General features: G+C 36.7%; 5 protein-coding genes across 9 annotated transcripts; 4 read left to right on the top strand and 1 right to left on the bottom strand.

Moving 5' to 3' along the window:
- Window positions 1-983: 983 nt before the first annotated feature.
- On the top strand, window positions 984-7,137 carry LOC111804549 (protein REDUCED WALL ACETYLATION 3). 5 transcript variants are annotated; one of them, XM_023689400.1, is made up of 17 exons: window positions 984-1,389; window positions 1,531-1,582; window positions 2,064-2,155; window positions 2,336-2,479; window positions 2,570-2,626; window positions 2,711-2,783; window positions 3,300-3,458; window positions 3,969-4,118; window positions 4,265-4,520; window positions 5,034-5,149; window positions 5,243-5,329; window positions 5,428-5,516; window positions 5,658-5,720; window positions 5,812-5,868; window positions 6,194-6,290; window positions 6,380-6,538; window positions 6,690-7,137. In XM_023689400.1, exons 2-16 carry the CDS (start codon window positions 1,550-1,552, stop codon window positions 6,533-6,535), a joined length of 1,629 nt encoding a protein of 542 aa, XP_023545168.1. In that variant the 5' UTR covers window positions 984-1,389; window positions 1,531-1,549; the 3' UTR covers window positions 6,536-6,538; window positions 6,690-7,137. The 5 variants fall into 5 exon arrangements, with proteins under 5 accessions (XP_023545168.1, XP_023545167.1, XP_023545169.1 ...); XM_023689399.1 differs by having other exon boundaries at window positions 6,664-7,137; XM_023689401.1 differs by having other exon boundaries at window positions 985-1,389; window positions 6,738-7,137.
- Window positions 7,138-7,476: 339 nt separating this feature from the next.
- On the bottom strand, window positions 7,477-8,423 carry LOC111804550 (chlorophyll a-b binding protein of LHCII type 1-like). Its single transcript, XM_023689402.1, has one exon. The coding sequence runs from the start codon at window positions 8,359-8,361 to the stop codon at window positions 7,564-7,566; it is 798 nt and encodes a 265-aa protein (XP_023545170.1). The 5' UTR covers window positions 8,362-8,423; the 3' UTR covers window positions 7,477-7,563.
- A 419-nt stretch (window positions 8,424-8,842) lies between these two features.
- Window positions 8,843-9,895, top strand: LOC111804551 (chlorophyll a-b binding protein of LHCII type 1-like). Its single transcript, XM_023689403.1, has one exon. It carries the CDS (start codon window positions 8,937-8,939, stop codon window positions 9,732-9,734), a length of 798 nt encoding a protein of 265 aa, XP_023545171.1. The 5' UTR covers window positions 8,843-8,936; the 3' UTR covers window positions 9,735-9,895.
- An 885-nt stretch (window positions 9,896-10,780) lies between these two features.
- On the top strand, window positions 10,781-14,143 carry LOC111803829 (transcription factor bHLH144). Its single transcript, XM_023688410.1, has 4 exons — window positions 10,781-10,966; window positions 11,554-11,697; window positions 11,989-12,175; window positions 12,742-14,143. Exon 4 carries the CDS (start codon window positions 13,058-13,060, stop codon window positions 13,808-13,810), a length of 753 nt encoding a protein of 250 aa, XP_023544178.1. The 5' UTR covers window positions 10,781-10,966; window positions 11,554-11,697; window positions 11,989-12,175; window positions 12,742-13,057; the 3' UTR covers window positions 13,811-14,143.
- A 5,803-nt stretch (window positions 14,144-19,946) lies between these two features.
- On the top strand, window positions 19,947-22,256 carry LOC111804011 (uncharacterized protein ycf23-like). Its single transcript, XM_023688656.1, has 9 exons — window positions 19,947-20,257; window positions 20,492-20,557; window positions 20,751-20,825; window positions 20,910-20,972; window positions 21,051-21,110; window positions 21,259-21,348; window positions 21,435-21,542; window positions 21,685-21,807; window positions 21,934-22,256. Exons 1-9 carry the CDS (start codon window positions 20,060-20,062, stop codon window positions 22,063-22,065), a joined length of 915 nt encoding a protein of 304 aa, XP_023544424.1. The 5' UTR covers window positions 19,947-20,059; the 3' UTR covers window positions 22,066-22,256.
- The last annotated feature ends 6 nt before the right edge of the window (window positions 22,257-22,262 follow it).

The following is a 22,262-nucleotide window of genomic DNA, read 5'->3' as shown; positions in this document are numbered from 1 at the left end:
TGGATAAAATTCAATAAATGTTCGAACAAAATACGATTTAAATTATTATAAGATGTTGTAATTCATGTCACATAAAAATTTAGAGTTACGGTGTTTCTTTAATGTATTTTAAGACTTTTTATTTACTTCAATACTACATTTACACGATGGCTAATTAAAGTAATAGAATATAAAAATTGTGTTATAGAAAGTCTAGAGTTTTAATTTTGAAGCTCAGTTATATTTGTAATCTCAGTAGTTAGTTATATTTAGAATTAGAATTATTCAAGCATGACATAATCGATCTCACTTTAGTATTATTGTCTTAAAGATTTTTTATCAAACGTTGGGGTGATTACTTATAAGAAAAAAACTTTTAAATTAACGTCAAATTATTATTATTATTATTATTATTTTGGAGGTCAGCCTAAGAATTAATGACTACAATACCCATAAAAGGTGAATCAAAATATAGTTTGATTAGATGGGCATTAATGTGTATTATTAATTTTTGGGGAAAATATTTTATTATTTTTTCCCTACGCAATTAATGCAGCTTATTTGTTATTTTAGTGGCGTCTAAATGAACGGTGCAATTATTGTTGATAAACAAAGGGATAAATGTATAATTCCTAGAATAATGTCTTTATAAAATAATAATAAGAAATTTTAAATTAGATTATTTTTATTTTGATATATGAATATTTAAAAATGTGAGATAACGTGTTAGTATTGACATGATGTTGAATACGATTATTAAGTCAAAAAAATAAAATTATTTAAACATATATTAAAATTAAAGAACTAAATTAGAGGAAACAATAAGTTTAAAATCTTTTATTTTTTTTACATAATTTTTAAAACTATTCGGGCGATTTTTCGCCCTCTTCCTACTTCACTGCGAGGGCTTTTTTTAGAAACGTCAAAAAAAAAAAAAAAAAAAAAAAAAAAAAAAAAAAANAAATTACGTTTTTAATCCATTGTCACTTTCTTCGCGAACGTGCGTTCTTGGCTTGTATTGTAGTAACTTAATTCTTAATCTGTAGCCGGAGAAAAAAAAAAAAAGGAACGCCGGCGAGCTTTGTGAAATAGGAATATCAACTGTATAAATTGTCGTCGGAACGGAACCACATCGGGATTGGCGATGACAAGATCTGAGGAAGAGTGAAAACAACCAGCGACCCACTGCAGAACTACCGTCGCAACAACAACAATTACGACCCACCATCGACTTCTCTTTACTCAATCTTGAAGCAAAGACATTCCCTTCTTTTTCTATATCACTGGGGAGTGTTGGATCTTTGCCCCACTAGCCAACTAGGGTTTGTTTTTTTGTTTTGTTTCTCTCTAATTTTATCCTGGATGTGCTAGGCTCTAGTTTCTGCATCTGATTACGCTTGTGTATTTGTGGTATGTGGCATTCTCGATCTGCATTTCCATTTCTTGGTCTCTTATGAATTTTGTTGCTATGTTTGTTGCTTGGAGTTTGGGGTTTTGTATAATTCTATTTCAGGCGATGGGTTCCTTTTTTGATCAATTTGATTTTGGCAGGTTTTAACAGGGATCTCGAATGGAGGATTCGGAGGGAATCAAGCCTGGCCTGGTACAATTTCTCGCCCTGCAACTGTCTTTAATTACTTCGTTATTTACTAGATTAATCGAAGGAACTTTGAGTTTGTTATTTCCGGGTGCTGCTTAGTTGTGTAATTTGTCCATGTATGGTACAGTTGTAATTAATATTATCGGACGGGGAAGTATTTATTGTGTCTTTGGATTGAGTTGGTGGTGATAATAATGTTTGACAATTTGATGTCATAGCTTCGACTTTTTGATTATTGGGAAGTCTCCGCTTAATTTCTTCATATCTCAAATGAAATCAATGTATTTATATCGATCTTGGCGTGAAAATTAGTTTAGATGCCCAATGCAGAAACAACTAATTATGGAAACACTGCAAACTACGCAACATGAACATGCTCTGAAATAAATCCTCATCCTCTCCATATGTTTATGTTGATGTGTTTTTTTTTTTTATCCGCCACTTGCTTTTGTTAGTGATATCAGAAGCTATTGTTCTGTTTCAGGTTTCCTTTTTGTTGGGCGTGATTCCAGTTTTTGTTGCCTGGGTATATTCAGAGTTTCTAGAGTATCAGAAGGCTCGACTGCTTTCTAAAGTGTGAGTAATTTTCTTCGATGCACGCCATGGACGATGATATAAGTTAGTTCATTCATTCTTGAAAAGGCTGAGCTGGAACTTAGTTATTTCTTTGCTCGCCCAATGCATTTGTCAGATCTGCTACTTTTATCAAGTCTTCTGGTCATGGGTCTCTGAACTTGTTGCTTTCTTTGATTACAGTCATTCAGACATTAATCTTGTTGAATTGGGTGAGGAGAAAGGAGATAAAGTTAAAGATGATGAGGCTGCTTTGCTGGAAGGAGGCCTTGCAAGATCAGCCTCGGCAAAGTTGCATAGTTCATCAATTAAAACAAACTTAATCAGGTTATTTTCTATTTCCTGATATATTTCTTTACCTCTTTCTCTCACACACCCTTCAAATACCATCCTTACTTCTCAAACTTTATAACTCAGGTTTTTGACATTAGATGAGTCCTTCTTGCTGGAAAATCGGGCTACATTGAGAGCAATGTAAGTTGTTAATTTAGCATTTCGCAGGTAGTGACACAAAAACTTGTAGCTTACAGTCACATACTTGTCGACCATTGTTTGTAGATCTGAATTTGGGGCAATTCTTGTGTACTTCTACGTATGTGACCGCACAAATATATTGGGAGATTCTAAGAAGGTGCTTGAACTTGATCTTATCTCTTGTCCAATGGCTACCTGTATTTGGATTTTGATTATAATTCATTCTATGTGGCAATCTAAATATTGTTCTGATAGTTTGAGTTTGAGAAGTGCACCGTGTCTTTATTACACTGGTGTAGTGATGTAAGCTTCTTTGCTTTATATTTTCCAACTTCCATAAACTTGGACTAAATGTTATGCAAAAGCTCTTTCAGATTAATTATCAGGGTTTGGCTTTCCAATTCTTTCTTGGCCCTTCCTAGATTGTCTCCTCCCTTCCATCCTGCCTTTTTTCTGTACTTGATGCACATATATTTGCACTATACACAATTAAATAGGGACTTGATTTCAACCACTTGTTTTTGCCACATATCCATATAACTGATAGATTTCTCACATTACCATGTTTCTTAGAGAATAAGAAGGGAAACAATCATACTTACTGATAGATGCTCTTGAATCTCGATGGAATTTAGTTTAGTCAGCTAACTATCGATGGTTTTTTCTTGAGCAGAATTACAATCGGGATCTCTTCCTCTTTCTTTACATCCTTCTCATCATTGTTTCTGCAATGACGTCTTTGAAGAAACACAATGATAAATCAGCATTTTCTGGAAAGGCGATACTTTACCTAAATCGACATCAAACAGAGGAATGGAAAGGGTGGATGCAGGCAAGTTCTCTACAATGAGGATATGACCCGTTAACAAATTACCTTAAGAAACCATGGGTGCAAGTTTAAGTAAGAAGTGTGAGGGGCCGATGCTTTTTGTCATTTCTTTAGCAGTTGTAGCTGTCAAAAGATGTATTTCTTGCCTTAACTGAAGATGTTTTCATATCTCTTATGTACAATGCTTAACCTTTATTAGATAATTTTAAATGTAGTGTTGGGATCTTCTTGGTCAAGACGTTAAGGGACAGGTATATATTGAAGAGAAATTTCCCCGTGATGGAAAAAAATGATATATTCCAAAGAGAAGTTACCATCTGATTTAATTTAATTGATTCTTTGTACTAATTGCAGGACTTAGAGCTTCCATATTTGTTTGATTTTAAGTAACCTTGTCTCTGGGCAATTCTAGCCCGTGCTTGTTGCTCTCTTTTGTATTAATTGTACATATCAATCAGTTTATTGTGCTTCTCAACATTGTGATTGCCTTCATACATTTTTTGGTTTTTGCAGGTTCTATTTTTAATGTACCATTATTTTGCTGCGACGGAAATTTATAATGCCATACGGGTATTTATTGCTGCTTATGTGTGGATGACTGGATTTGGAAACTTCTCCTACTATTATATTCGAAAGGATTTTAGCTTGGCACGCTTTGCTCAGGTGTTTTCCCCCTCTCTCTCTCTCTTTTCTTTTGATAGAAATAACCAGCGCTGCATAATTGTTTCACCCTTCAAGTTTTTCTAGAATTTCTACCCTGAACTTCCAGGATACCAGCAGTGCTTGACTTTTTCTAATTGTTGATGCAGATGATGTGGCGACTAAATTTCTTTGTTGCCTTTTGCTGTATTATTCTTTCCAATGACTACATGCTGTACTACATCTGTCCGATGCATACACTTTTTACTCTCATGGTGTATGGAGCTCTTGGAATTTTTAACAAGTACAATGAGATAAGATCAGTGATGATTGCAAAGATCCTTGCTTGCTTCCTTGTGGTTATTGCAGTTTGGGAAATTCCTGGAGTTTTTGACATCATCTGGAGTCCATTTACATTCCTTTTAGGTTGGTCTTTTTTTTTTTTTTTTTTTTTTTTTTTTTTTTTTTTTTTTTTTTTTTTTTTTTNNNNTTCCTCCAACGGATGAAGGTAATAATTTGATAGACATCAAGTAGAAAACTGTTCTGAACGTAGTTCCTGTTTTTGTTTTTAAAATTATTTCGAGAAAGGTGTGATTGAATAACTTGCAAAAATTGATGTTTGCACTCATTGAAATTTCTATCCTTAAGTCCGTGATTTTGAAAAGAACGACAACCGCATTCTTAAAAGAAAGGGAGAAAAGAATCTAAAATATGTTATTTATGAGAATACATCCAAAACACGTTTTCCCTTTCCATATATGGCTGGGTTAACTGGTCATTTTCGTGCTTTAGTGTAATTTTATCTAGTGAATTGTGCAACTTATGGAATATGGTTAATTTTGGTGATCCCAAGACAAGTTTATTTGCGAAGTGCTACTTCATCTGCGTATCTGATAATGTGAAGTATAATGATTCTTTTTCTGTTCTTTTTATTGACAGGGTATACTGATCCTGCAAAAGTTGATCTCCCCAAACTGCATGAGTGGCATTTTAGATCTGGTCTAGATCGCTATATATGGATCATCGGCATGATATATGCATACTATCACCCCAATGTAAATTAGTAAACGTTTGATGACATCAGAGTTTCATGGATCTTGCTGTCTTGGTCCTTCAGGTACTGAATTTTGAATTTTCTCAATTTCCAGGTTGAAAAATGGATGGAGAAACTGGAGGAAGCTGAAGCAAGGAAGAGAATTTCGGTCAAGACAAGCATTGTTACTGTTTCTGTTATAGTAAGTGGCATAATTTGGAGTGCTTTTATCTGCTTAGGTTTGATAATCTGTTTTCATACTTTCAGTACAATTGATCTTATTCTAATTTCCATGATTAGGCTGGTTATATGTGGTACGAGTACATTTACAAGCTGGACAAGGTGACTTACAACAAATATCATCCCTACACATCGTGGATTCCTATAACGTGAGTATTGAACATCTTATATTTACATCAATCAATATTATAATCTTTTTTATCCTCCCACACGATGGCTGGCAAAGACGGAATTTGGGTGCATTGAAATTGCAACTATCTTAATGTTTCGTTTGCTTTCTGTGGTTCCAGTGTTTACATTTGCTTACGAAACTTTACTCAGCAATTGCGAAGCTACTCTTTGACCCTCTTTGCGTATGTATTTTCTCGTCTGTCAACTATAAAGCTCAGATTCAATTGCGTTAATCCTCATTTTGCACGTTTTATTTGATCATTGTGTTGTTAGGTGGCTTGGCAAGATAACGTTGGAGACCTATATTTCACAGTTCCATATATGGTTGAGGTATATTAAGATCATTGTATAACTACTCAATCATTTACTTTTTTTACCAAAGTCTAATCTTAATTAAAACCTGGAAGATAAGAATTGTTCTTACATCGTGCTGCCTTCAACTCGCATTTGTTCATAAATTCTTAATTTTAAGCATTTAAGAAGTTACTACCATACTGCTGAAACAATCCTTAGTTTTTTTTTTTTCTCTAAAAATCAACTTGTTCCATGGATAAATATTCTTTTTGGTTTTAGAAAATGTACGTGATGATTTTTAGGGTTTATTATACAAATAGTTTATTGTACTTGCAGTCTAATTTATGCTTGTGGCGTACAGATCGAATGTGTCTAATGGACAGCCAAAGTGGCTTCTCTCGATCATCCCAGAATACCCGATGCTCAACTTCATGCTTACAACTGCCATCTATGTCATAGTAAGAACATTCGCAGTCTAAAATCTTCGAGGGCCTTGCTTAACACTCACGATCGATCTTGCATTATCTATACCTTTTCTGTTTTGCAGGTGTCCCTCCGGATTTTTGAATTAACCAATACACTGAAATCTACCTTTGTACCTACAAAAGATAATAGACGGTTGCTGCATAATCTCCTTGCTGGAGCTGCAATTTCTGTATGTTTATATTGCATCTCGCTGGTCATTCTTTTCATCCCTCATTAAATGGTAAGTCCATATTCTACAATGAGACGAATCCAGAAGGCTTGGAATTTTGATTCACATCATCAATATTTAGAGTATAAAGATTGCAATAATTTTGATTACCACATCATCGTATGTCTCAAAATCAGCAAAGATTAAATAATTTGCTTGCCAGCTGATTGTGATGTGGGAGGGACTCAAGAACTGTTAATTAATTCTACAGCCAAGTGGTGAAGCAAGACTAAAGATAGATATAGAAAGGAATTATGTTGAACCTCTGCTTTTCGACCACTAGGGAAGACTTCTGGAGGGTTGCTATTGCTTCCAGACAGACAGATTATGAAAACAAGAACTCAGGTGGTTGAGGGGAAAACTCCCCCAAGCTGGATGAGTTAGTTGCCAATTGTCTCCCTGGAGTTTGGAAGAGCCCTTTAACTTTACAATATATTTTTTTTTTTGTTGTAATATTCTCATTATGTATCATTTCGTTTTTTTTTTTTTTTTTTTCCCATCCACACTCTCAACTGAGTAAAGAAAATCTGTGCATAGAGATGTGTTATCTGATGATGATCAACTGAACTTGATTGTTATTTCTAATGCATTCATCATTTTCACTTCTTTCTCTTCTAATTTGCAAGCAAGAGAATGGTAGATTCGATTTTGATTTTCGACTTGTTCAAGCTTTCTAAGAGTGAAAGTTTGTATAAAATGTTTATTTTCTCTGCCGATGCCCGACTTGTTTACGGTATGCGCTTCTATGCCTGACTTGTCTGTATAAAGTGTGGTAGGCAAATGCCTTATCTCTATTACTTTACCATCTCTATTTTTCTTGTAGACATTAATTCCAACCTCGACCATCTTGGTGGATGATATATGCTGAAATATCGGTGAGTTCCGCTCAAAATTGATTAATATTAGATAATTAACCTGTAATTTTAGTTCATGAATGAAGAAGAACAATAAGCAGCACAAAATTTCACACAAAAGCACTTAATTCAGTTTCAACTAATGTACACCAATAATGAACTCTCTTTTTTTACATATTTCTCTCACTTTCCAGGGACAAAGTTTGTGGCGTAGGCCCATGCATTGTTGTTGACTGGGTCGGCAAGGTGGTCAGCCAGGTTTTCCAAAGGACCCTTTCCGGTGACAATGGCCTGAACGAAGAATCCAAACATGGAGAACATGGCGAGCCTTCCATTCTTTAGCTCCTTAACCTTCAATTCAGCGAAGGCCTCTGGGTCGTCAGCAAGACCCAACGGGTCGAAGCTTCCACCTGGGTAGATGGGGTCGACGACCTCCCCGAGTGGGCCTCCGGCAATACGGTAGCCCTCGACGGCGCCCATCAACACGACCTGGGTGGCCCAGATGGCCAAAATGCTCTGTGCGTGGATCAAGCTGGGGTTGCCCAAGTAGTCGAGGCCTCCCTCGCTGAAGATCTGAGATCCAGCCTTGAACCAAACAGCCTCGCCGAACTTCACGCCATTGCGGGACAGAAGCTCGGGGAACACACAGCCCAAAGCTCCGAGCATGGCCCATCTGGAGTGGATCACTTCGAGCTCACGGTTCTTGGCGAAGGTCTCGGGGTCGGCTGAAAGTCCAGCAGTGTCCCAGCCGTAGTCACCGGGGAACTCTCCGGTGAGGTAGGACGGTGGCTCGCCGGAGAATGGGCCCAAGTACTTGACACGGTCGGGGCCGTACCATGGGCTGCCAGAGGAAACTGACTTGCTGGCGGTCTTCCTCATGCTGACTCTTGCATTGCCCTGAATGTCAGGGGTGTTGGGGGAGAGCTTCACGGCCTTACCAGCCAGTGATGGAGAAGAAAGAGCCATTGTGGAAGCAGCCATTGTTGGAGTTGGAATGAGCTGTGTGATTAATGGAGGGATGTTTTTGTGGTGGGGAAGTGGTGGGTTTGGTGAATTTATATAGTGAGCAGAGAGAATAGATTCTTATCCATTCGTATCTATATCTTCAATCCCATTGGATTTCAGAGATTTTTGCTCTGTTTTTCTATCCATGCCCACATGGCTCTCTCTCATCCACCAACTGTTTCAGATTCATATCACTATACACTGAATCTAACGTTTAGATAGATCGTCCCTTTCTTTGATGCAAATTATATCTGCAATTTCATGCATTTGGATAGGTGCTATCAACAACCCACATGTCAAAGTTTCATTGGAAGGAAGGTGAGCCCAAGGATTTGCCTAAGATTTTTAGAGCTGTAAAGTGGCACAGGGGAAGCCACCTGGAGCAAGGAAATCAGCCATAGGAACCTCAACCAATGAGGAAGCTGATATTAATTTCCCTGGATAAGGACCCTTCCTCCAAGTTCATGTATATTATGCTCTGTTAAGCCCATCCACCGATATCAGCTTCCCTGCACTTCAAACCCATTTCAGCTTCCTTCTGAATCATACCAATGGCTGCTTCTACAATGGCTCTCTCCTCCCCATCTCTGGCTGGGAATGCCTTGAAGCTCTCCCCCAACGCCCCTGACATTCAGGGCAACGCAAGAGTCAGCATGAGGAAGACCGCCAGCAAGTCAGTTTCCTCCGGCAGCCCATGGTACGGCCCCGACCGTGTCAAGTACTTGGGCCCATTCTCTGGCGAGCCACCGTCCTACCTCACCGGAGAGTTCCCCGGTGACTACGGCTGGGACACTGCTGGACTTTCAGCCGACCCCGAGACCTTCGCCAAGAACCGTGAGCTCGAAGTGATCCACTCCAGATGGGCCATGCTCGGAGCTTTGGGCTGTGTGTTCCCCGAGCTTCTGTCCCGCAATGGCGTGAAGTTCGGCGAGGCTGTTTGGTTCAAGGCTGGATCTCAGATCTTCAGCGAGGGAGGCCTCGACTACTTGGGCAACCCCAGCCTGATCCACGCACAGAGCATTTTGGCCATCTGGGCCACTCAGGTCGTGTTGATGGGCGCCGTCGAGGGCTACCGTATTGCCGGAGGCCCACTCGGGGAGGTCGTCGACCCCATCTACCCAGGTGGAAGCTTCGACCCGTTGGGTCTTGCCGACGACCCAGAGGCCTTCGCTGAATTGAAGGTTAAGGAGCTCAAGAATGGAAGGCTCGCCATGTTCTCCATGTTCGGATTCTTCGTTCAGGCCATTGTCACCGGAAAGGGTCCTTTGGAAAACTTGGCTGACCACCTTGCCGACCCAGTCAACAACAATGCATGGGCGTTCGCCACAAACTTTGTTCCCGGAAAGTGAGAAGTCGCAGGATTGAGAGAGTGAGAAAGGAACATGTGTTTGGTTTAACCATTGATTTGATGGTGATGTAAATTACGGGTTCAAACAATTGAGTGCTTGATTTGAATGGATCTCATTCTGATTCTTTCAGTAATAACAAAGAGATGATCTTTTTAATGGAAGGATGAAGATTTGAATTAAAATAAAATTGGTGTTCAAAGAGATAACTCAGAGTTCATAGTTTGAGTAATTCTGAGTGAAAACAAGAACCTGGAGAGATGAGAGGAAACGAGCCTCTTGGAATCAGAGCCACAGATAATGGCAGGCCAATTGCAGTTATGGTTAAGAGTCCGTCGAAATGGATGGAGTTCTTGAAGGCCTCTCAAGGACCCCCTGGTTCCCGGGCGATAGGCTTTTACGACTACCTCTCCAGCCGTGCCAAAGGCATCATTTGAAAATATATGTGTACAGAAAGACTATGTAAATTAGGATCTTTAGGCTCTCACCCAACACTTATTAGTTCAATCAATCGTACTTCTCAGGGTGGACTGCTCTACATTTAGCCACGCAATCAATTCAATTATTCCATAACACAGCGGGATGGGGTTGGACAGTTGACATGAATTGTAGATAAAATTATTTGTTTATTTATTTTTTTTAAATAAAAAAAAAAGTACAATAAAAAGTAGGGCTCCTACCAGCAGCATGTATAAGGGCCGAAATGAGGGATAAAAAGAAATTATAAAAATACGTATTTTTAAAATTAAGAAACAAAATTATAATTAAAAATACGTAAGCTATATTTTAAAAAAATAATAGTCAAAACCAAAATTAATTTTTTTTCTTTCTTTCTTTCTTAAAATCCCCACACGAGGAGTTGTTTTCAGTTTCACGATACGCACTTGTCAAACCATGTGGACCCCACTGCTCCATCCGATCACGCGTGCTTGATCCAACGGTTCACATAGCATCCCATGATATACGGAAATCATTTCGATCCAACGGCTCTCAGTTCACTGGGTTTGACCATTGTCTGTCTCAATACACGATTCACAGATTCACACAAAAACCCAACTAAAAGTTTTTAAATACTCTCTTACCCCTCGATCCCTCTCTCTCTCTCTCCCTCGATCTCTCTCATCTTCCTGCCAGATCTTTAGCTTGCAGACCAAATCTGGGGACTGATCTACCGAACTCTTACGAAAATCGTCCGATCGTCTTCGTTTTTCTGCCTCATTCAGCTCTGGAATCACGTGGGTGAAATTTTTTGTTTCATATTTTGAGGAAACTTGTTTGTTTTCCGTTTCTTTTAGCTTGCGGTAATGGGGCTAGGGCACGTATACTTCTTTTGGAGTTCGTTTGATTTCTGGATGCGTACTGCGAGAAGTTAATTTTCGAGTGATTTGTACTTTCGACAGATCGTAGTTCTGTTTTGTTTGTTCTTTCTTTACTCTGATCATTGTTAGTGTCTGGCGTTCTCTTGCGATGGAGATTTTCGAAATTTAACCTTAAATTACTATGCTATCGATTCTGTTCTCGTTGATCTGTCATTTTTTTCTCAGTGTTTTTGGGCTGTTTTGCACTTGATTTTTTTTCGTCCCGTGTATGGATAATGAGGAAATTCGGTAAAATGAACGATTTGATGAACTCTTAGGTTCTGTTCAGGGGAGGACGTCTAAACCAGATTAGCGAGTACCTTTATCTTTTAACTTCTAAAAATGTATAAACACGTCGTTTGCTTAACTGGTTTTGTTCACTGGGTGTTCTGTCTAGGGAGTTCATGTTTTTACGTTTGTTAAGTTGTACTGATTGCTTCTCCTTTGTTTGCTTTACCTTTCAGTTTAGGATTGGGTTCGTCTTTATATTAAGTGGAATTGGAGAATAGAATCAAGATGCCGTGGACAGCCTCCTTGGTGAATTACTGCAGCAAGTGTGTTCGCTTGGTGGTCTTCTTTCGTGTCATTCTGTAATTTGATTTGCATTGGTGAGATTTTTGGAACGAATCCAATTATTTTGATTATTACCATAATTGACTAGACATGTAAGAAATTGTCTTGGAGGAAGAATATTTTTCTTTTTGGTAGGTCACATCAATGATCTTTCACTGGCCTTGTATTCACTTGCCAAGGCTAGGAATTTGTTGGGCTCCGCCAGATTTATCTTTTTGAGGATCGCCCATAGAAAAATACGACTGATCTTGTGTACTTGTTAATATTATTATTGTGCTTGTAAATTTTGTGAAGTTTTGAAGTTATTTGCTTATGGCTGTGTGCAGAAGGAAATTAAAACGTTGATTTTGCTGGTCTTACTTTTGCGGCTGTTCCAATATTATATTACTGGTTGGAGGAGTGAGAATGTACATTGGTATTACGGGAAAGAGAAACAGAGCTGTGAAGGAAGTTGGGAAGGTTAACATGAGTGTTGGAATCATTGCCTACTACCAAGTGATGCAAGTTTGTCAGGTAAACCATAACTGTAAATTTTACTCTGCGGTGATTGTTTGTTGTTACAGCTCACACATTTGAAGTGTCTGAAATTTCATATTAGTTGTCTCTTTATTCATCCCAAATCACTATCAACTCTAAATTGATTTCCGAAGTATTGATAAAAGGGGAGTTTTTACTTGCAACCATGTTACAGATAATATGGTGTTTAGTTCCATCTTCTATCTTTTGATTGTTTATTAGCTAAACCAAGGTATTATAGTATCAAACATTAAGTTTATATATGCATTTTTTCATGTTGAAGTTAAGTTTTTTGCTTTCTCCTCTCATCTTCCTGGCTGCCTTGAGATTATGTTTACTGTATCTCAATGAAGTAACTTTGTTTCGTAGCTGTTGTCGTTCCTTCGGAGTTCTGGATTTGTATGAATTTTATATTTTCAAAAATTGGTTACTGGTACATTTTATTGTATGAACTAATAATACATTTTGGATTCACTTGACTGTCTGTACTGCTTTCATTGTTGGACTGTTAAAGGGCATCTTTAAGTGCTTTGTTTTGATGCCTTTCAATTTGTTCATTACAGGCCGAGTATTTTCGCCAATTGCTAAAACCTGTCACGTAGGAGAACATTGCGATAAGCATTTGGACATTGGGGAGTTAGGTGGACTGGCCTCCAGTTGTGCTAGAAGTGAAGAAATGAAATATTTCTTTCCTGTCTGTCTTTAATTTGATATAAAGATCTCGCTTAAATTTACATGGCAACATATAGAGTTGCTGTGTAGTCTTCTCATTAGTTAACATCCCATTTTGATTTTCGTAATACAATAGCAAGCTTTCCTGAGAGAGAAGACACGGTAACTTGAAGTTTGGAGAGTTTCCCGTTTGTTTGTTTCTTTTACATGGACTTTATGCAGAGTGACCTCAACTGTTACCTCAAAAACGCGATGCTTCCAACAGCAAACCAAGGGGGTGATAATCACATGCAGATTCCTCTGTCATCTGCCTTTCCTTCTGTTTTACCTCCTGGGCGAAACAACTTGGGACCTTTCAATACTGTTGAGTTTCAACCTTCTGAAGTTTGTCCCCAAAATTTCATCATCTTCGACCACACTGATAATCGAAGCCAAATCATGTTCCATCCTGCAATTGCCAACAAACTTAGTGGTCCTACTGCGAATATGTGCTCGAAGTACATCCAAAAGAACTTTTACGTCAATGATGAGCATAATGATGATAGTAGAGAAATATCATCTCCTTTGATGGAGGATTTGGATGACATCGATGCATTATTGAGCTTGGAAGATGAAGATCACGAAGACATTGATGGGTCTGAAGATGAAGAGATCAGCACTGCAAGGTCTCATTTGAATTATGGGAATCAATCCCCTGATTCTTCATCCTCCTCTTATAGTTCAAAACCCAGGAAGAATCAGTCATTTAATCCTGTCCACAAGTTGTCAAGCAGTGGAAGAAGCAGCCGCGACAGTGACATGAAACAGTTAAAAGTGAAGAAAATGGTGAGAAAGCTGAGAGAGATTCTACCTGGTGGTTACCAAATGACAACAGTCACCGTTCTCGACGAAGCTGTTAAATACCTGAAATCTCTCAAAGATGAAGTGCAGAAACTCGGAGTCGGGGGCTTGGAGAACTAATGCTCAAAGTAAGCCTTCTGGTGGCATCAGCTGTAGAACTCTGAAGGATTCTCATATCATTTGCTTCTCCTCGCCACCTAGTAAAAAGGTTCTTTGAATGTTTTGAATTTCAAATGCCTGCGGTAGATTTGACTGTGGAACCAATATTTCTTGTCAGGCTCCTGGACTATGTTATTACCTGTTTTGTTCATGTTTTACTTCGGTGTCTGGAAGTTCTGAGATTGATCTGCCGCTTCTATCAGCATCTGTTATCTTTGATTTAAGACTGCACTGTACCTTCTTTTTTGTCTTGAACGTCTATTATCAATCTATTCCAGAATCATTGACTGTAAATGGTATCCTTATCTGTGTCTGGAAATGTGGAAAAATCTCTTAATGTTCTTGTGGTTTCAGAGAATCTAGGTACAGAAGAAATAGAACAGCGCTCTGTTTCGCTTGACCTGGAGAAGATGATTGATTTGATTGTCTTCTTGAAATCATTAGCTCTGGTATGTTTCATTAACACCAACGCTGTTAAATTGATATATTGCACTAAGTCAAATACTTGATCAATAAAGAGGAACTTCTAGACTGATTGATTAAGATGCATAAGGTTTCTAACTCATTTAAGCTGAAGACCAAAATAACCCCTTCATTCCTCCATCCATCCATCTTCAAAATATTTTCTTTCTCAGGAGGCTGCCGCCGGCAATAAGAAGCAAACAAAGGGTCACCAAAATATTGAGATGAAGAAGATAGTAAAAGAAGATGATCGGCTAATAACATTATCAGGTCAGACGTTTACAATATTTTTCCTAGGTTTAAAAAATACTCATAAAATTTTAAAAGTAGCATTAGCATCTCTATCTTTATAAAAAAAAAAAAAAAGTTAAAAAATTCTTACTATATGGACGAAACCTATCTATCGACACCTTATAGATTATTTAGGAACTTTAATGTTATTTTGAAAAGATTATGAGTATTATTTGAAGTGTGGTACTAACCGGAAATATATTTTTAATTTTTTTAAAAAAGTTTTGTTTTTGAAGTTGCATAAGGTATAATTTTTTTTTGCTAGAGGGTGTTTTTTAAAACCATTTTGAAAATTTAAGAGTATTTTTTGAATAATATGTTAACGATTTCTATTCAAAACTAATAATAACGATATTTTTGAACTTTAGAGTTCAACGTTGGTGTATTTTACCATGTCCAAATATTTAATTATATAATTTCATAATTTAGAGATTTTTTCTATAGTAATATATCATATATAAATATCTTCGATTTCAACTAGGACAGATGATCAAGATGGTTCGTTCTTTACCGAAACTATTAAAACCTTTTAAAATATCTTGATAATAACCTTTCAAAAATATCTTAATAATTCAACATTTATATATTTTAGAAATATAAAAAATATATATATATTGAAAATTTTAAATAGACTTGAGATTTGGAATAAAATGCAACTAATTTTTATGTTAGTTAAAAATGGAATTGGTGGTTAACCTTAAAAAAAAAAATGATAATTAATTTATATTTTATATACTAAATCATATTTAGGTTGAGAAATGAAACTTATATAATTTTAAAAGTTTGAAATAATTTTAAGTTCTATAAAATTTAAATCTGTGAAAAATAAAAGCTTAGAATGTGATGTAAATGGAATACTCTATATATAAAACAAGCTGTCACAATTTCCAAAATTCCTCTTCCTTTTCGATATTTTGCATTCGAAGCCTTTTGCAAAAGATATATACTCTCTTTTAATATACAAAATTTCTAACTCTAAATTATTAAAAAATAGTAAACATATGAGGAAAAAAATTATTATTATTTTTTTCCGATTTGTGACTCAAACATTTAACATTAATTGAAGGGATGTGTAAGAGCGCTAGTCTACTGTTAGCCGATATTGTCTGTTACGATTTTAAAACTTGTCCTAGAGATGAGTTTCCACTTCCTTACCCTCTCCCATCAATGTTGGATTGGAGCCTAGCATCCTTACTAACACATAGTTCGGTGTCTAGCTCTGATACCATTTGTAACAATCTTAGCCCACGACTACTAGATAATATGCATTTTAATCAATTGTTTAAGATAGTACGGCTAGAACTAAACATTTGAGTTTAATTTGGTTAAGATAAATATTTTTATTAATAAAATATTAAAAGTTTAAATCTCTCCATGTTAGTTTATCTAAAAGACTATGATATGTAGAAAAATTTTAAAATAAAATAAATTTTGCGTATGGTGGATACCTAAATTTATAATTTTAGAGAATCCGTGAAATTTATAAAATATTAATCCCTAATTTAACCTAAAAGAAATTAACTTGATAATAATAAAATTAATGGGAAAAATGAGAATTAAAAATAAATATGCAAATTGCGAAATTAAGAGGGACAAATTTGGAAATTTCAATATTCATGGACAAACAATTAAAGCAAGGCAGCATAATGTGAAGGCTTTGGCATCGAATCTTTGAAAAAGTAATTGAAAACATTATCTTTTTAGAATATTTATCAAATTGTCTCCCTTTTTCGGCATCCAAACCTCACCTCAATTTCCGATTCGTAAAATTTAAAACAATTATTAATTTTTTGTATTTAAAATTGATTCTAAAATTAAATATATCCTATTAACTATAAATAATAAGAAATATATTATTATTTCTATAAAATGTCTAGTTAATTATTGATTTATTATTATTTTAGTTTAATTTAAACTCTTCGAATTCTAGATCGATAAAATATATCATAATTTTTATTATTTTTGTCTGACCATTATATTAAATCTCTAAATTAAAAAATATATATACTATTCCCTTAACTTCACATAGAACACTTAGTTAGATACCGTCGTTATCATTTAATTAACATGAAGCTAAGATCATAAGGTCCAGATCATTTTTTCTAAAATTAAGATCTCATACTAATGGTTTATTTCTCGATTTCTTTTATTTATATATAATTAAACATATAATTTATTGTATTTATTTATTTTTTTGTTGAGCAAAACATAAAAGTTCAATTATGTTTGGATTAATATCCTAACCACATAATTAAGCTAAATGGTATGAAAAATGTTTTTATAAATAGATTATATGCTTGAAAATGGGAAGACCAGGTCAAATTAATTCAAATTTTTTTAGGAGTTTGGCAGATTATGGTTCGTTAATTAACCATTAACGATAAGAATTAAAATAAAAGATGGAGAAGAGAGAGACAGAGATAAGGAGCAGAAAGAGAGAGGAAGAAGAGAAGGAAAGAGCGAAAGAGAACGGCGGCTAATTGACGATTACGCGCCGCGAAATTAGAAGTTTCTGTCGAAGTCAGCCGTCATCTCATACGAAGTGGATAGGGCCCTACAAATACAATTCTACTCATCCCTCTTTTTCATTATTATTATTATTTATAAATTCAACCATGCATGTAGGTAAGTTTTAATACTCTCACAATTGCACTTTTGATGGCAGCGGACTTGCAATTGTGCGACACTCACTTTCCAACGATAAGTGAGCTAAACCAATTCGTTCTTCCGTCGCCTACGGGCGTGCGATGTACGCTCGAGTCTCTGACCTCGGTTTTAAGAGAAGATTTTAGAAAGCGAGAGAAGAGAGAGATTTTCGAAAGAGACGTTATATAAGCAAGTAAGAGAGAAATAACAACCACTTACAATATATAACCTTGGGTAGAAAGAAGTTGACAACTAGTCATCTCACACTCTTGTAAGGAATGTTTTGCTCTCCCTTTCAATCGATATGAGATTTCACAATCCTTTCAACTAATGTGGAATCTCACAATCTACTCCTGTATGAGTCCAACGTCCTCATTGGCACACTACCCAATATTTAACTCGAATACAATTTGCAGGATCTATATTTAAAAAAATAACCCTAAACTCTAAATTTACATGATTACAATTTTTACATTATTTTATGTTTTATGTCAATTTTAGTGTTAAAAAAAAATAATTTTAAAGTTGAAGAATAAAGAGGAGACTTGAAAGTCGATCCAATTTTTAATGGTATTTTTTGTTGAATTTAATAAATAATAACGAAACTAGGAGTGGAAGGAGAAAAACTTCACGAGGGTGGAAATAACAAAGTGCCAGTCCTTGTACACGTTTGACCAATCAAAACCGCGGAGACCAACGCAATAACTCGTCCAAGTGTAAAGACCAAAATACCCTCAAAGAATAATTAGAAACCCTTCCAAAATCCAATTTTATTTAGGCGCCTTCCTTACCATTTTCGTTTTCTTTAACAATGGTTGAAATGCTTGATGTTGAGTCGTGAGCCTCAAGCAAGTGGAATTCCCCAATCCTCCTCTGTATAAATAAACGACCGCATACAAACCGAGTCGATACCGAGTCGAAGAAAGAGAAAAAGAAAGAGAGAGAAAGAGCACTGATGGATGATGCAATCGATAGGAAGAAGACGAAGAAGAGGAGAGCATTCAGCATCCAGAGGCTAAGAGATTCGTGGAAGTGGAAATTCCTTAAGGATTTCAAGTGGAAGAGATTGAATCTCCACATCGGTTTCTTAGATGCTATAATCTTCCGAATCGCTTCTCTGTTTGAGGCCATTGCGTTGATAGGCATCGCCGGCTTCTTCTTCCTCTGTTGTGGCGGTTGCCGCTTCTGATCGATTCTGCCAACTCAATCGGTCAATTTCTATGTTCTTCATCCTAACTTCGTAATTAACCGAATTCTGTATGTATTTGTTATATAAGTTTCTTTCCTCTTCAGTTTTTCTTTTCCAGTCGTTCTTAATTTGTTCATTAATTTGTTGTCTCTGGCCAAGCACTGCAACACAAAATGTAGATCGGCTTTCGAATCTCTCTTCTCTATTTGAATCGTTTTCTCTGTGGCTTCGATCTGACGAACTCGTTAATCTAGCAAATTCAATTCATTATAAAATTATATTGAAGAAGTTTGTTGGTATGGTAGATTGGCGAAGGGTAGAACTAAGAAGAATTCATCTGCAAACAAAGGTGCGGACGAATTTAGATTTTGCTTGGAGAATCAATATCATTTTCATGCGAGTGGAGAAATGAATAACTTAGGTCAGAATCTTACTGGAAACAAACTGGCCATCGACGGCTAAGAAGGAAGAGTGACAATCCTGGAAGGATTGAATAATCCTCTTCCAACTGTCTTGAATTATTCGAACATTAGAGCCTTTCACGTTTGTGTCTTCTCTGGCAACATTTACTTCTCTTAATTAATTAACGAATTGAAGAAGGATCGATTTATTCAAAGTCATAACTCTTATTTGGTTTAAATTAATGCTCCAAATTTCATTCCTTAAAGTTTGACCAGCACTTAAGAATAGCTTGCATTATAAGTTCATCGCAATTTGCAATATAATTTTTAATTTCCAAGTACTAACCATTTCTCTATGGCTCTAATTTGTTAAATCAAATACTCAAAACAGGGGAGAATCCACCTAGGCACACCTACGGGTACTCTCACGAAAGCCTAAGTCAGTAATTGAGTAAGATAATTATTCCTACACCGGGGAAGTGCAGTAAGCAATTAGGCCGTGCTTTCATTTGGTTGCTTTAGTGAAATCGTATTCCTCCTACCTGTTCAGGTTGCCAACTTGCAGACTCGTTTCCTTGTCATAGTTCTAGGCTCATTAGACCCTCTTTTTTATGCCAATACTCTCATAATGGACACAAGACCACTAGAAATAGTTAGGAAATTGAACACCTATAATAGTTCAAGTCAGGTCCACATCTGTAATTTAGGGAAGTTAACTCACAGTTTAAAAATGTATATGTTGGGAAGAAGTTTCTAGATTTGAGATATCACAATCCACCCTCCTTAAATGGTATCTCACAAATACACTTAATTAGATCACTCTCTCCGAAATAGAATTTCAAATAGAATTTCAAATCTTCACTTTGAATCTAGGTTTGAACTGGAAGATTATAGCCTTTCAATCAATTAAAACCACATTTCACCTGTAACCTCTCAATCATTTTCCTATTGAATTAGTCCGTAAAAAAAAAAGAAAAAAAAAAAGCACTTTGAACTTCAAAATAATGTTTTGTAAAGAAAGTTCAGGTAAATCTAATTTAACCGTGACAATAAAATACTGTGCATTTTTCGAACTTCAATGCATAAATATCTTCTTTATTCGGAGCAGGTTGAGCAGTAGAAGATAACTGCCGAAGCCACCGTTTTCTTATCCCTTCCCGCCCGCTTCTTCTTCTTCATCATCTTCAACCTCGCCTCCAAAAACCCTTCTACAGAGAAGAGATGCAGACCTCATTCTTCTCCCCATCTTCATCTTCTTCACTTGCCATTTTGAAGCTCAACCAAAACCCTCTTCTGGGCCATATTGTTTCTACGCCGCGTTTGCCCCTTAAAAGAAGACCCACTTCCACCACTCGCGCACTTCTCTCAGCCCACCGACAATCAGTTCTCAAGGATTTTCAGGAGAGACGAGCTCTGAAGGTAAACCTATTTTCATGTTTCATTTGCTGACACTCTCTGTTTAGCCAAAGGACGGAAAATGTTCCCATTTGAGGATTATGCAACCGAAATTGGAATTTGAGAACGATTAACTTTAATTTGGGTATTTCTAGACCAAGAAAAGGCTGCTTCTGGTATTCATGTTGCTCTATTTTGAGTTTGATTACCTCCTTCTCTGCTTAAATCTGTAATGCAATTGCGCTGTATCTATTTCAGATTATTTCAGGTCTGCAGAACCTAGACAGGGAAAATGTGGCTTCAGTAGTCACTGCAGCTGACAAGGTGAGTGATTTTGCCTAATTTAGTCTCTTTTTCATAGTCACTGGATATCACTCAATTATTCCTAATGTACCATAAATTGAGTGATATCCACTTTAAAGGTAACAATTTAAGTGCTGGGATTGATATGATACATTTTATCATCAGATATGGAAGTTCTTGTTTCTTCACCATGTTACTGTAATTTCGTTTCTAGGGGGGAGCGACTCATGTCGATATAGCTTGTGATGCAGAGTTAGTGAAGCTTGCCATTAGTTTAACTTCTCTTCCAGTAAGTTCATATTCTGCAAAACTTTTGTCTCATTCTTCTGAAAACAACTACTCATCCTATTCCTATGTTTGCATGTTATTACAGGTTTGTGTTTCTTCTGTGGATCCAGCAGAGTTCTTACCTGCCGTTGAAGCTGGAGCATTAATGGTTTGACCGCCAATCAGTTGCTTTTATACATACTTCATTTTACAGACGAATTTTCCCCAATCTGATTGAAAATTGCAGGTGGAAATTGGAAACTATGATTCATTCTATGAGGCAGGAATAGTTTTCTCTGCAGATCAGGTACAAGAAATTATGATAGCATTATGAACATGTTCATTGTTCATATTTGAAGCATCGAGAAGCTAATACTGCGTTTAATTGAGACGATTTCCAAGCACGAAAATCTTGAATCATTTGAATCATGTAGATATTGATGTCTGTGATGTAGATATCGAATCTAACAAAAGAGACTAGGAGGTTACTGCCGTCTGTGGTCTTATCAGTCACCGTGCCCCACACACTTGGACTTCCTGATCAGGTTAGAGCAGGGGCTTAATTCAAGTTAGGGAATTTGTCACCATTCTTGTTGTAGTTGTACTAACTTAAGTTTTGAGATATAAACAGGTGAAGCTGGCAGAGTTTCTGGAACAAGAAGGTGCTGATATTATACAAACTGAAGGAGGAAAATGCTCTCATCCTTCAAAATCTGGCGTGCTTGGCTTGATCGAGAAGGTGCGAAGTAGAAATATTGGTCGAGTCATACGAGTTTTATTATACATAGCCTAAATTCACCTTGTTTGAAGACGAATTTGTGGCGAATTTCTCATTGATGTAAATATTGTAACTTGACTCTATTTGATTTTGATAATTACAGGCAGCGCCCACACTAGCAGCAGCATATTCGATCTCGAGGGCTGTTAAGATTCCTGTCATGTGTTCGTCCGGGTTAAGTGCTGTCACAGTGCCAATGGCTATCACGGCTGGAGCTGCAGGCGTGGTATGCCACTTGTTCCCGACCTCTCCCTGTATAGTCTACTCAGTTTGCAATTCTGGGTCTGAGTTAATGTTTCTGTCAAGAGTATAATAATGAAGTTTAGTATTTTGATATCTTCGTCTAACACAGGGTGTAGGATCAGCAGTTAACAAGCTCAATGATGTTGTAGCGATGATTGCAGAGGTCAGGAGCATTGCTGATTCCTTAGCACCATCAGCTGCCCGGCTAAGCAGACCCGATGGCGCATTTTTGAATTTGTAGATTTATGGTTCTCTCGTGCATGTGGGAAACGTTTGCCTTCCTATTAAGATCCTTTTATATGGCTTTCCTCCTATGGTATTAGATACGATAGTTGCATACGATGCTTTAGGCTTTAAAGACGACGACGTGTTTCAAGCCATAAGCTTTTTCGTGTATCAGAGCAAGATAAGAACTCAAACCTTCAAAATCAATCATAT

Source organism: Cucurbita pepo, chromosome LG10 (assembly GCF_002806865.2).
Source record: "Cucurbita pepo subsp. pepo cultivar mu-cu-16 chromosome LG10, ASM280686v2, whole genome shotgun sequence".
Taxonomy (NCBI): domain Eukaryota; kingdom Viridiplantae; phylum Streptophyta; class Magnoliopsida; order Cucurbitales; family Cucurbitaceae; genus Cucurbita; species Cucurbita pepo.
This window is presented reverse-complemented; position numbering and strand designations above follow the sequence as displayed.